The 13,459-nt window shown below is 37.2% G+C and overlaps 1 protein-coding gene across 2 annotated transcripts in view; it reads left to right on the top strand.

Annotated features, from left to right (window-relative positions):
• Positions 1-13,459, top strand: part of KCNN2 (potassium calcium-activated channel subfamily N member 2) — a 366,279-nt gene that overhangs the window by 267,320 nt on the left and 85,500 nt on the right. For both annotated transcript variants that reach the window (XM_079760741.1, XM_079760742.1), the window contains one exon: positions 430-848. In XM_079760741.1, the coding sequence (XP_079616867.1) occupies positions 430-848 (419 nt within the window). The remainder of the gene's footprint in view (positions 1-429; positions 849-13,459) is intronic.

Below are 13,459 nucleotides of genomic sequence, written 5' to 3'. Positions count from 1 at the left end.
GAGGCACCATAAATAGATTTCACTGAAAATGTGGTTAGAATTGTGTAAGGATTTAGATCCAAACCCTTCAAGGGAAAACAGGTTGTCATAAGGCAAGTTCATCCGACTTCATCTAAGGGGGGTGCTTTACTGGGATAGGCCCCAGCCCCCTTATTTTAAAATGATGTTCCTTACATGATTGGCCAGGAGCATGGACCCCAAAATAATTTCAGCTCCTGGGTAGCACGTTTTTAATTTCTACAAAATGAAATTCTCCTTTTGTGCCAATACCACTTTCTAAAAATAGTGTACCTGGCTAGCATTTAAAATCATACCCTCTAGCTTGCCATGATTGCTAGAAGTCATCTGTTATGTATTTTTAAAATCTGCACTAACACTTGTGGACCATTCATGCCATACTGAAGCTGATTTTCTACTTTATTTTTTCAGTTGTTCATGGTGGACAATGGAGCAGATGACTGGAGAATAGCCATGACTTATGAGCGTATTTTCTTCATCTGCTTGGAAATACTGGTGTGTGCTATTCATCCCATACCTGGGAATTATACGTTCACATGGACGGCCCGGCTTGCCTTCTCCTATACCCCATCCACAACCACCGCTGATGTGGATATTATTTTATCTATACCAATGTTCTTAAGACTCTATCTGATTGCCAGAGTCATGCTTTTACATAGCAAACTTTTCACTGATGCCTCCTCTAGAAGCATTGGAGCACTTAATAAGATAAACTTCAATACGCGTTTTGTTATGAAGACTTTAATGACTATATGCCCAGGAACTGTACTCTTGGTTTTTAGTATCTCATTATGGATAATTGCCGCATGGACTGTCCGAGCTTGTGAAAGGTAAGTTTGTTTCTTTTCCTGAGAACATAATTTGCCATATGGTGTCCTTGAAAGCGGGAGAAAGAACACATTTTAGATTAGAGGCCCACAGTGACTCGCTCTTGAAAATTCTGGATTCTCAGATGGGCTTCTTTTAAATGAGTACGACAAAACTTTTCTTAAGATTTCTGCATACATCAAATGCCTTGATTATGTATATTTCTTTTCAATTTGATCAGTTTTCAATAGATGGGTGCCTTTATTATCTGTGAAAAAGTTTGGAGACTTACAAATTGAATAGGAGACTTCTATCAGAAATGTTTGTTGAAAGGATATACTGAATCATTTTGGTGCCTCATTGGTTATAGCATTCATTACTGTTGAGACAGAAATCCAAGGGGAAAATGGTGATTGCAAGGTGTCTGAACTTTAGGGAATATCTCGAAGTGGTTTGTTGATTGTAATGCCTATATATAATAGTGTTCATGTGATTACTAATAAGGAGCTTGTAGGTATAATATTCAGTTTTATCGAACTCTCCACAGTTAGTGAAAGGTAGCAGTGTGTATTTGTTTTGTGTCTGAAGAGCTATGGTGTTCTAGAACTAGACACACATTCTCAGAATATAGGAGCTGCTCAGTGAGTCCAAATTAATCAGTTATGGCATCAGTGATGTTAACCTTACTACTTCACAAACAAACAAAAATGGAGTTGTTACATAGATGGGAGGAACTCTGTCATGACAGGGGGAATCTCATGTGACCTTGGTTAAGGAAAGTCGAGTTGAAATTAGCAATAGACAGGAACTAATTAAAAATGTATAGCACTCTTAAATATTAGGGTGTTGGTCTTTGTTGTAACAAGGTGTGGTTTTTTTTTAATTTAGTTTTTGAAAATACAAGTTTTATACACACAGTTTAGTGAAGAAAAATATCTGTATGAGGATTGCTGCAAAAAAAAATAAAAAAACAACCATAATACCCCTCCCCATTTCTACTTTCCAAAAGTAATCACTTTAAATTATTTTAGCCATTTCTTTGGTGATTGCTTTTCATATTTATAAATGATACTGCTTATATTGCTACATCTAGATTTTTCATCTACATTTTTATGGAAGCTGAGGTTTTAGTTTTCTTTCACTTACATGTACCCACCCTTTTATGACTACCCCCCCAAAGTAATTTCTATCTTCCCAATAAGTTATGTAAACACCAATAACCTATATTCCATGTTTATATTATTATGACTACGTGAACTGCAGTTGTAGTTGAACAATGTAGTATATTAGAATCATTTTGCCTTTCCTGCATATTTTTTTATTTTCTCTGGAATTGATAATTGCCTCATTTTATTTGCTAAGTTTTCTTTATTTTTTATTTGCTTAGTTTCCTATCTACATTCCACTAAATCATCTCTAAATTCTCCCACATCATGTAAATCTTTTTATACTAGACTCATGTACATTGGGCAGCCTATCAATTTAACCTTGAATAAGTGATTCTTGGGGCTTTTGGACCTGCTTCTCCATAATGTTGGGGATTTCCTTTGTCTTTTTTATGTGGAGAACCCTTTTCCTTGAACCTTGGTTCTCCTTCTTTCTTCATTTATTCCTTTGTTTTGGCAGGATCCATCCTCTAGTAGCTTTTAAGAAACGATAGTGGGTGGAGATGTAGGTTTTGAAACTTTTATGGCAAGTATTTATTCTCCTCTGATGTTTAAGTAATAACCAGGCTGGATATAAAATTCTAGATTAGAACTCACTTTCCTTCAGAATATTGAAGACTTCATTTTCCTCTGGCATCCAGGGTCCCACAATCTTATGCTATTCTCATTTTTGATCTTTTATATCCTGAAATCTTTTAGGATTAATACTCTAAAATTGCACAAGGATGTATCTTGGTGTGAATCTATTTTAATACAGTGTATTGGGAATTTAGTGGGCCTCTTCAATCTTGGGATTGGTGTCCTTCAGTTCTTGGAAATTTCCTTGAATTATTTAATGATTTTTGTGTCTGTATTTTGGTGTGTGGATATTTGCTCTCCTGCATTAGTTCTTAACTTTTTTTCTGCATTGTTTTTCATCTCTGTTTTTGCTCTATAGATGGGAGATAATCTTAATTTTATCTTTAAACTGTCTATGGGGATTTTATTTCTTCTTTACTATGCATTATTTTTAATGTCTCATTTTTTAACTCTAAATGCCTACTTTTTAAAAGTCATATTATACTTGTCTTTTATAGATGTACCGTTTTATTTCTCTGGTGATGTTAATGATAATTTTTTTCTCTTTGTATATTTTTGTTTCCCTAAAGATTCATTTTTTTTCTGTTTGTTTTTGGCTTCGCATTTAGAAGCTTCTAACTGTTTAGGTGACTATCTGTCCAAACTGACAAGTGAGCTACTAAAGAGCTGACTGGATACTTTCTATGCAAATCTAGAACTTGTTAGCGGGGCTTCACCAAAGGGTGATTGGGTGTGGGGCGTGGAGCACTGATTTAGTATCTTTACATATTTTCTGGGGGGGTTTTCTGAGCAATCTGACTGCTCCTTTGGAAGCCTGTTCTATTGTCCTGCCATGATAATAGAAGCCTGGATGATAGCACTCTGTGAATTGAAGGGGTGAAAAAAGGTCTCAACAGTTAATATGTGAACATGTCTATATTTTTCTAGTTGCAGCACAGTAGGCCTGTTCTCTACAGTGTTTGATGCCCTGTAGTCAGCCCACAAACCTTGTGTTTTACCCCCTCCAGACAATAAACTTCCAGACTCCTGCAGGTTGGCAAAAGGCATTACCAGTGGGAAACGAGGTGTCTAACTGCTTTTATGTAGTATTTGAACCTGTGCTCACCTTTAAGGCTCTGCCATTGTCTCCACTTACAGAGGTACTGGTGTCTAAAATTCCTGAGTCTTTATGGGGTGGGTGGTGTTGATTCTCAGTGGAAATTTGGTTGCTTCTTGATTTTTTTCACCACTGCCGCTCTAGAATTCTTCTTTTTCAAGTCAGGTAAGTCAGTCATCAGCTGTCAGTTGGCTTTCTAGCTTCTTTACTGTTGTCTTGTCACTCATTCTTGTTGTCCTTATAATGCCAGAGGGCTCACGCGGAGGCCAAGGGAGGCCTCCACTGAGTGGCTGTGTCCAGGTTCTTGTCACCAGACAAGAAAGGATTCAAGAGCATGACAGAGAGATTCAACAAAGCAAGCAGATTTATTAAAGTGGCAGTACACACTCGAGGAGGGGAGTGCTGGCAAACAAGTAGTGAGTCACATTGATAGGATCTGGGTGGAGGTTTAGATCAGCTATGGACAAGGGGAGGGAGTGGGGGTGGTTCATGGTCTCCGACACAGGGGAGGGGGGGGTGGTCTTCCAGGCAGCTCATCTCAGTCCCTCCTCTCTGGATGGTGGCATGGTGAACTGAGGGCCGAGCGGGTTCAAAACTGGAAAGTAGGTCAGCATAGCTGCCAATTCTGGCAGAGACCAGTTTTTGTTTGTCGCAACTATTTTTTTTTATTTTTTTTTTACCCCAGAAAATCGGGAGTGGGCAGCCAGGGGATAGGTATCTAGCCACAAGTCCCATCCAAAGTGTTCTAACCTAGAAGAGGAGGGGAGGAATAGAACCAGGGCCTCTGTTCCCTCTGATCCCTTTCCTGCCTCACTTATGGGTTTCTACTTGTTCATTCCTTTTTTGTTTTAAAATGATTTACAATCATTTTATGGGGATGTAGGATCAGTGTTATTTGTTGACTTGGTCTCCTCTTATCAGAAATTCTGAAGTGTCTAGTTTTTGATATTATGTATCTGAACCTTTTTTAGCACTTCTCTACATAACTATGGCGTGTGAAGGATTAAAGTTTCCTTTTAAAGAAAGGTAGGCTCCTTATGGCAATGCTTTGTTTCCTAGCAATCACAGTATTTAGAGGCTTGTATTTTCTCCAGCAGATGTACCAATGAAGTTTGAACAATAAGTATCAAAAAACTTACTTGACATACCTGTTTAGCTTATGGAGATTATCTTAATTAAAAGGTATGCATAACCATGTAACAGTGGGAGGGAAAGCGGTTTAATAGTATGAATATCTAAATGGGTGGCCCTTGTACATCTGCTTCCCGAGAGCCAATTAAATAAAACAGCCTCAACATTGTGCACATGCTTTCCATTTTCTTCTCAGAAACAGTTCATCTTAGCTGTTATCATAACCCATTGTTGCCACATACAGTAAGCCTAAAGTAAGTTGCACCAAATCTTCTTAGAAGCTTGTTTTTTAATGTGCTCAAATTGTTAGATGAGGGATCATTCCTGTTTCTGTCTAGAAGGCACTAGAAAGTGGAAATTACCTATTTCCTATCAAGAATGAGAGTGTTTCCAGCAGGTACATAAAAGGGACCCAATCTGTGAAGGTGGGGAAGGGAGAAACAGCCAACTTTGGACTGGCACACTGGGATTGAGTCCTAGTGGTACCATGTAAGGCTGAGTGTCCTCAGACCAAGCAGCTAACTTCTCTTTGCCTTTGTTTCTTCATTGAAAACTAAATGGATTGATAAGTTTTCAGCTTCCCAAGGTAACATTTTGTAATTTCTTGTACAGATGTGTAAAAGAAAAGAAAATCATTAACCAGCTTTGTGATGGTAGATTTTCCACATTTTGTTTTTCCTAAAACTTCCCATTTTGGTGCACATAATCTCCATTATGTGGCTTGTAAGAGACAAAGGTATAAAAAAATTGCTTTGTTTTTCACAAAGTTGATTTTAAATATGATGTCTTCTGCATCTTACACTTTTTTAGATGTTTACTTCCTTCCCTCCCTTTTGTGAAGTTCATAATACTCAAAACTACACACAACTCTCGTATTTCTTTGGTTTGGAATTTGGATTTGAATGAACCCCACCAGCTCCATCTTTGGTCAATGCAAACATTTTCTCCATATTAAAAGAGGATTCACACGTGATGGAAATTCTCTTCTTAGTTAATTAGAGTGTCTAAGAATATTTTTAAAAGGAGAGAGCTATGGGTGGGTGGGTGGGGAAGCAGATGGCTTTCTAGAGAAGTTGGACCTATCCCTAGCCTTCTAGCACGGCACATCTAGAGGTTTCTGGGAAAGGTTCGCTCCTAAGGAGGAGGGCATCCTGTAGGAGGCATCTATTCCTGGTGCTATTACTTTCCCTGGTAGCTCATACACCTCTGATTTACCCATAAGTAATTACCCTCCTTCTTCCTCTGAATGATAGGAGGAAGCAGAGTGGCAAGTATTTGTCTTATTTCTGTGGCCCACATTTGTCAGGAGGAGGCCACAGTATGTCTTCTCTCTGGTTCTAGTTTCTCCTTGTATTTCGATGGATTTTAGGCCTGAAAAGAGCACTCTCTTGTGAAGCAGCCTGGGGAGTGTTGTCTGATGCTGATAAGGGCTCTCATGGCCATGGAGACCTAGGTCCAGGCATTTAATCAGATATGTGAGTCAGAAGAAACCTCAGAAACCTGTCTTTGAAGAAGTCCAAATTCGAGGGCTTGGGGTCCTGAAAATTTGGAATTAAACTATCCGGAGTTTTGAGGTTCACTGGGTCTATAAAGATAGCATGTTCAACCCAAAGTGGGTTTTGATGGTTCTATAAAGATAGCATGTTATCTTTACAACTGGAGAAGGTTAGTAGCTGTTTTGCAAGGAGCAGGACTGGATATCATGGGTCAGTGCTTTGTTACACAAAGAAAGCATTTTGTTGTGTCTCTTTCTTTTTTACTATAAAAGTTCTCTGAGCATTTAATATGTGAATGTGTATTGGGAATATCCAAGAGGAAAAAAGTATTTTATTTGGCACATCTTCTGGGAAACCCAGTTAGCATATGTCAGTACTGAAGTTTCAGAAATAGAAAAGGATGGTAGCTTTCTACACAGTTTGGGAATTTAGATTAAAAAAAACCACAATAGTTCTTTGTTTAACATATTCTATTGTTTCTCCAAGTTCCATAACGTGGAAGAGAGGGCGAGTTTGGGATGGAGAAGAAAAAGGGGGAAAGAAAAGGGAGCTGGGAACTATGTGGCAATTACCAAGCACAAAAGCAGATTCTGTAATCATCTCTAATAAACTGGAGATGCTCAGAACCATTTCTCTTACTGAAAAAAGATTTATTTAGTGAAGACATTGGCAGCTACATTACATAAACTTACTGTTTTTATTTATCTCATTGTTATATCTCTAGGAACATTTCAGTATACATTAAGGAGATGCATTAGTTAAGAGAAAAGTTTTTCTAAAAATGACAAGAATGGTTTGCTTTATTCAAAGTGGGAAAATTGGAGAAACAAACAAATGGAACTTGTTTTGAATAGACTCTGATCATCAAAGCTGCATTTTAGATCTATTAGAATAATATTTTATCACTAAAAACTGATAGATGAAAATTAATGGTATTTATTTTTTAAATTATCAGACAGCCAGGTGCTTCAGTTGTGTTTAGCATCTGTTATACAGTTTATTAAAAGTGTGTTTCATTTCTTCCATTAATCAAGTTAGGCTTTTCTCTGTTTTTTTAACTCTCTCACAAATAATCTCCTACATTGCACTTTTTTATATTGCCTGTAAGATGATTTCTGAAATGTACTTGATACTTACTTTTTTATAACATAGAATATTGTGAAGTATAACAGTCAAATCATGGCCCAAAATAAAACCTTATATAACATACATCTCATATAAAATAGCTGCTTTAAAAAAAATCTTTACTGTTGAAAGTATTACATATGTCCCCTTTTTCCCCATTGACCCTTTCTAGCCTGCCCCCAATCCCTGCCCCAGGCCTTCACTACACTATTGTCTGTGTCCATGGGTCACACATATATGCACATAAGTTCTTTGGTTGATCTCTTCCCACCCACCCACCTCCACCTTCCCTCTGAGTTTAGACAGTCTGTTCCATGCTTCTGTGTCTCTGGATCTATTTTGTTCATCAGTTTATTTTGTTCATTAGATTCCAAATATGAGTGAAATCATGTGATAGTTGTATTTCTCTGACTGACTTACTTCGCTTAGCATAATACTCTCCAGGTCCCTCCATGCTGTCTCAAAGGGTAAGGGATCCTTCTTTTTTACTGCTGCATAGTGTAACTGTACCACATCTTTTTTATCCACTCATCTACTGATGGGCTGTTTCCAGATCTTAACTGTTGTAAATTGCACTGCTATGAACATAGGGGTGCATACATTCTTTCTGATTGGTGTTTCATTTTCTTAGGATATATTCCTAGAAGTGTGATCACTGGGTCCAATGGCAGCTCCATATTAATTTTTTTTTTTAGGAAACTCCATATTCTTTTCCATAATGGCCACACCTGTCTGCATTCCCACCAGCAGTGTACTAAGGTTCCCTTTTCTCCACATCCTCACCAGCACGTGTTGTTATTTGTTGATGATCGCCAATCTGGCAGGTGTGAGATGGTACCTCAGTATCGTTTTAATTTGCATCTCTCTAATGATTAGTGACTTTGAGCATTTCTTCATATGTCTATTGGTCATCTGTATGTCCACTCTGGAGAAGTGTCTATTTAGGTCCTTTGCCCATAAAATAGCTACTTTTAACACAAGAATGGGTTATGTCTTCTGACACCAATACTGTGTTACATAGAAGATGGTAAGGAAAGCCCTTGAAGGACAAGAATATCTTATAACTACACATGTTTCCATCCTTGAAGCACGATTTATGGAGGCTCTATGACTTGGGGTTCCACTCTGTTGAGTATGGGCCTTGAATGTCACCTCAGTTTTCTTACCTACTAAGGTAAAATGAATAACCTTACTCCTGAGAACCAATAACCAAATATCGAATGGTAGTTGTTTGCAGCTAGGAAATTACTTCAGCATTGCTGTGGTCACCTTTTTGTGGCTAGGCATAAATCAGTTACTCTGAGATCATACCCGATGACTTCCTCTACGTAGAGCAGGATTTTAAGTAAAACTGAACTGTGAGTTTCAATATGTGGTAAACTATTTAGAATGCTTAAATGAACTGGGTTCTAATTTTCAAGTTTCTCATTTCAAACGTTTGAGTGTGTTTTCATTTTTTATATGATAGAAAACATTTTTTGCAAGGAGGGGGAGATAGGTGGGATCTGAAATTCTCATTTGTGCTATTTTGTTATTATTATTTATATCGGATAAAATGTAGGAGAATATGAAATCAGGAGCTACATTTTCAGACACTAGCTTGTTTTCTTGATTTACCATTCATGGTTTTATTTTATATTTTTAGGAGGCTCCGAGGCCTGCAAATTCTCAAGCCCTGCCCATCGGAGCTGCTTTATTTCTTTTTTATTTACTTTCATTGGAAACACATGACTTGGGATTGAGTTTCTTCAGTAGTCATAGAAGTAGTCATAAAACATGCATTGCAGGGCTAGGGAAACATCCTGCTGGCACCTTCTCTTCATACAGTATACTGAATCATTTGATTCTTTCTCACCACTTCAGGTTTCAGCTGTTGCTAAGTAAACTCTAAGCATTTCATCAATGGATTTGTAACTGGTGGTTGATGGTAATGTAATACTTTGTAAACTAAATACTTCCAGGGTGTGATTCATACATTCAGACATAGCATTTTCAGGCTCATAAGTGAGTCACAACTTTAAAATGGGCTCTTTCAAGGTATAAGAACTGGCAGTTTGAAAGCATTCAGGATGCATCTGTGACTTGCGAAGCATCAGTGCTCAGTATAATGTTTTCCAAGCAAATTGGCCATGACGTCTTCCAGAAAGAAAAGCCAGTACTCTCTCAAGCTCAATTTTCTCTTCATTCTTACATACATAGGATATGTTTTTTGTCTACCTCCTGAGAGGACAATGAGGATTAATATTTGCTGGAAAGATGCTTTCAAATCCTGGTTTGAAGAGTGCAGTTTGAGAATATCAGCAGTGATTACATGCAAGCAGAAAAGACAGCTCAGAAATTCAACCTCACTGATCTCAGAGTACATTAGTCCTCCCCATCCTGACACCCAGGCTGATGTTTACACATGTGGAAAATGGGTCTGGAGCACCTTTGGAATATGGAAAATCCCTTTGATCATCCATATAGTATTTTAAACAGGGTGCATGTATGCAACTCATGCAACTCAGAACCTTGGTTTCAGATAAAAGCAAAGAACATGTCAATGCTCTAACATTTTGTCTTTAAGAAAATTAGTACATTTCTTACTAGTAGACATACGTGGGGCTTGGTTGGAGAAAACTCAAAATTTTCCTACCTGCCTGCAGGATTTTCTATTTGTTTAAAGTTTATATCCTTTATTTTTAATGTTATCTTATTGCAAAAGCATTAAAATAACAAAAGAAACTTAAGATAAGTGGCTTTATGTGCTGTAAAGTGTACACATTTGGAACATGCAAACAGCTTAGACAAGTCTTCCTTGTATTATAATGTTACATTTTCCTACCCTTAGCACACATTAATGGGCTCATTTAATGCTATGGCAATTCATTAGTGAATAAGGTGGGTTTTAGAATTGTCAGTCCTTGAACTCTCCAACTCTGCCAGTTCCAGCCCTGAGTGTCCCTGATTCAAAACCCATGGATTAATAAATAATCTGATCACTGCCAAATTCCTAGGGATATTGGGAAAGGCCCAATCATCAGATATTTAAACCTAGCATGGTGGCAAAGTCAAAGCCATTTTAAGAACATGGTCATTTTTCAATAATTTATTGAAACAAAGGAATAAAAAAACTTCATGTGCAGTTTCACCATACTTTTTAACTTAAGTGTGAAAAGAAAAGAGGATTCTTGTCATTTTTGTGGGGTTTTGAAACAACTTTATTGAGGCATAAGTTATGTACATACGTTGTGAATATACAATTCAATAATTTTCAGTGAATGTTTATAGCTGTGCAACCATCACCTCTATTGAGTTTTAATGAGTTTCATCACCCCCAAAATATCCCTCTTCCCATTTGTGCTAAGTCCCTGTTCCCTTTAGTTGCAGGCAACCACTAATATACTGTCTCCATAGATTTACTTTTCTGGGCTTTTCATAGAAATGGAATTAGGTAATATATAGCTTTGCATCTGGTTTCTTTTATATAGCTCAAATTTCTGGTGTACATACTTGTTGTAGTATGTATCATAGTTTGTTCCTCTTTATTTGATGATGAATAGTATTCTGTTGTAAGGATGTGCCACATTTCAGTCATCCATTCACCAGCTGATATACACTTAAAAGGTTTCCTGTTTGGGGCTGTTTTGAATAGAATTGCTGTGAACTTTTGCACAGAAGTCTCTGTATGAATATATGTTTTTGTTTTTAGTAGACATATAGGAGTGGCTGCACCATTTTACATTCCCACCAGATATCAGCAATATATAAGGATTCCATTTTTATCACAACCTTGAAAACATTGTCATATATATGGATATAACACATTGTCAGGCATATACATATACATATACATACATTTATTTATATAATCTAATACTCACCCTAGTGAGTATAAAGTACTATCTTATTATGGTTGTAATTTGCAATTCTCTAATGACTAATGATGGTGAGCACTTTTAATATGATCATTAGCCATTTGTATATTTTCTTAGGCAAAATATCTATTTAAATTCTTTGCCCATTTTTAAACTGGGTCATTTGTCTTATTAAATTGTAAGAATTCTTTATTTATTCTTGTCGCCCATTCTTTATCAGATATATGATTTGCAAATATTTTTTGTGGCTTGTCTTGTCATTTTCATTCTCGTGTTTTTGTACATGTGGAAGCTACATATACTTGCCTTTCTCTAAATCAGTTTGCCTCACCTCCCAAAGTCACACAGGAAAAAAAGCCAGCTACTTATACCCAAGGAATGTGAACTTTTTGAAGAGACTTGATTTTCTTAAGTTTTCTGCTTTCTATGCTTCTCTTTGCTGGCCTTTTCCTACCCTGACATCTTGCTTTTCTAGGAAACCCTATTTTTCAGTAATAGTAAAGAGTGGAAGGAGCAAGGGAGAAATATCTTTCTAGTTTCTTGCATTGCTTTTACAATTGCAGTATCTATGAAGAATGAAGTGCAGAAAGCATGTCATTTTTACACTGAGGGTGAAAGAAGTTCCTGAATTGCCTCCAATGGGGATATTTAAAATTCTTGGTTGTTGTTTTTTTGTTTGGGGTGGTTTTTTTTCCCCGTTGGGGCAATACTTTGTTTTCATAGATCCACAGCTTTCTTCATGACCAAGGGCAAACATTTGTAACATGTCCGACCCTACTTTAGGTATGTAGATAAAGATTGTTAAAAACCAAGCTGCCACCTCCCTTTTGTGTGGCCTGGCCAGATTTTATGATGGTCCACCCACATGAATTTGGAAGAGTATTAATCAGGCCATGGGCTTCCTGACCAAATGACCACTATTAGACTGTTCTTCATGGTGCGCTTCATATCACAGTGACAGGATATCATAGTACAGCACACAAGGATGTGGCAATTGATATTTGCCATTCAGTATCTCACAGTGGCTCAGGGGCAAAAGATTCTGAGTGATTACTGCCTAATATCATTGCTTTCAGGTCTCCTCTCATAGATTTAGTATTCTCAAAGATTTCTGTGTTACATAATATATACTATTTTCATTTATAGAATTGCATTTAATATTCTAACAAAAGAAGATGCAATTGTAAAATAAATTTTTGCAGATTCTGTGGTATCTAATGTTGCAGGCATAGGACCTCTTATGAAATTTCATGTAAGTATCCTTGTCTGTAAATATGAAAGCCACAAAGTAAGGTACTATGTACTTAGATCGGGGGACTTGGCAGGAAATCTCTTGCCAATGATCATAGTGCAAAGTTAAATTTAGTAGCTTTCTTGATTTAAAGAAATGGTTCCTAATAGTTCATGTGAATCAGTATATTGGTGATCATAAGTTCTCTGTTTTTGGACAAAAGTACGGCTTTGCTAGGTATCTATGGAGAATCTCCACATATGATTATTTTGGAGGCAGTTGTATTACAAAATGAAGCATCCAGTACAGAAAGATCACTTTGGTCAGAAATTTAACTTTGTTTAGTGGTGGCCAGCCCTTAGAATTTCTGACTTTCTATATGTCTGGAAAGAGATGATTATATTTAGCTGTACTAGTTACTAAGGTAGTCTGCCTACTGTGCTTTCTATTGATTATTAAAGTGTTTTGCCTTGTTTTTGATTTGTTTTAAATAGGTTCTAAGAAGCTCGGGGGTGTCAGTTTGAAGTGAGAGGCCACTCTGTCAGGTTCTGTATTCCAGTTTAAAGATACTTCATTTTTGATATCCTGATAGCTTTTATTCCTCTTCTCATCCACCATTCACCTCCTTTATCATCTGGATTCTGTTCTTTCGGCCTTACTGAGGTCATGGGCATTTATCATGATGGAGTATGTGTTTTGGCTAGGTGCATGATGATGGAGGGTTAGATGGTAAAATAAATTAAGATGCCAGCAGATTTAATGTGGTCTTGAAGAAGAACCTGGAAGACTATTGTAGTCATTAATCATGGGTATAGTAAGCTCAGAGCTTATATCTGATCTGGGTTAGGGGATGAGTTCTCCAGTTTTAAGGTATTCTTTGAGTGCCTATGGTATTCTACACGCTGTGCAAATGGAGGTACAAAAGCCCCGCCTGAACCAGCTTCTCAAGGATA

Source organism: Cnephaeus nilssonii (genome assembly GCF_951640355.1).
Source record: "Cnephaeus nilssonii genome assembly, chromosome: 2".
Classification (NCBI taxonomy): Eukaryota; Metazoa; Chordata; class Mammalia; order Chiroptera; family Vespertilionidae; genus Cnephaeus; species Cnephaeus nilssonii.
The sequence above is the reverse complement of the archived record's forward strand: the minus strand, read 5'-3'. Positions and strand labels throughout refer to the sequence as shown.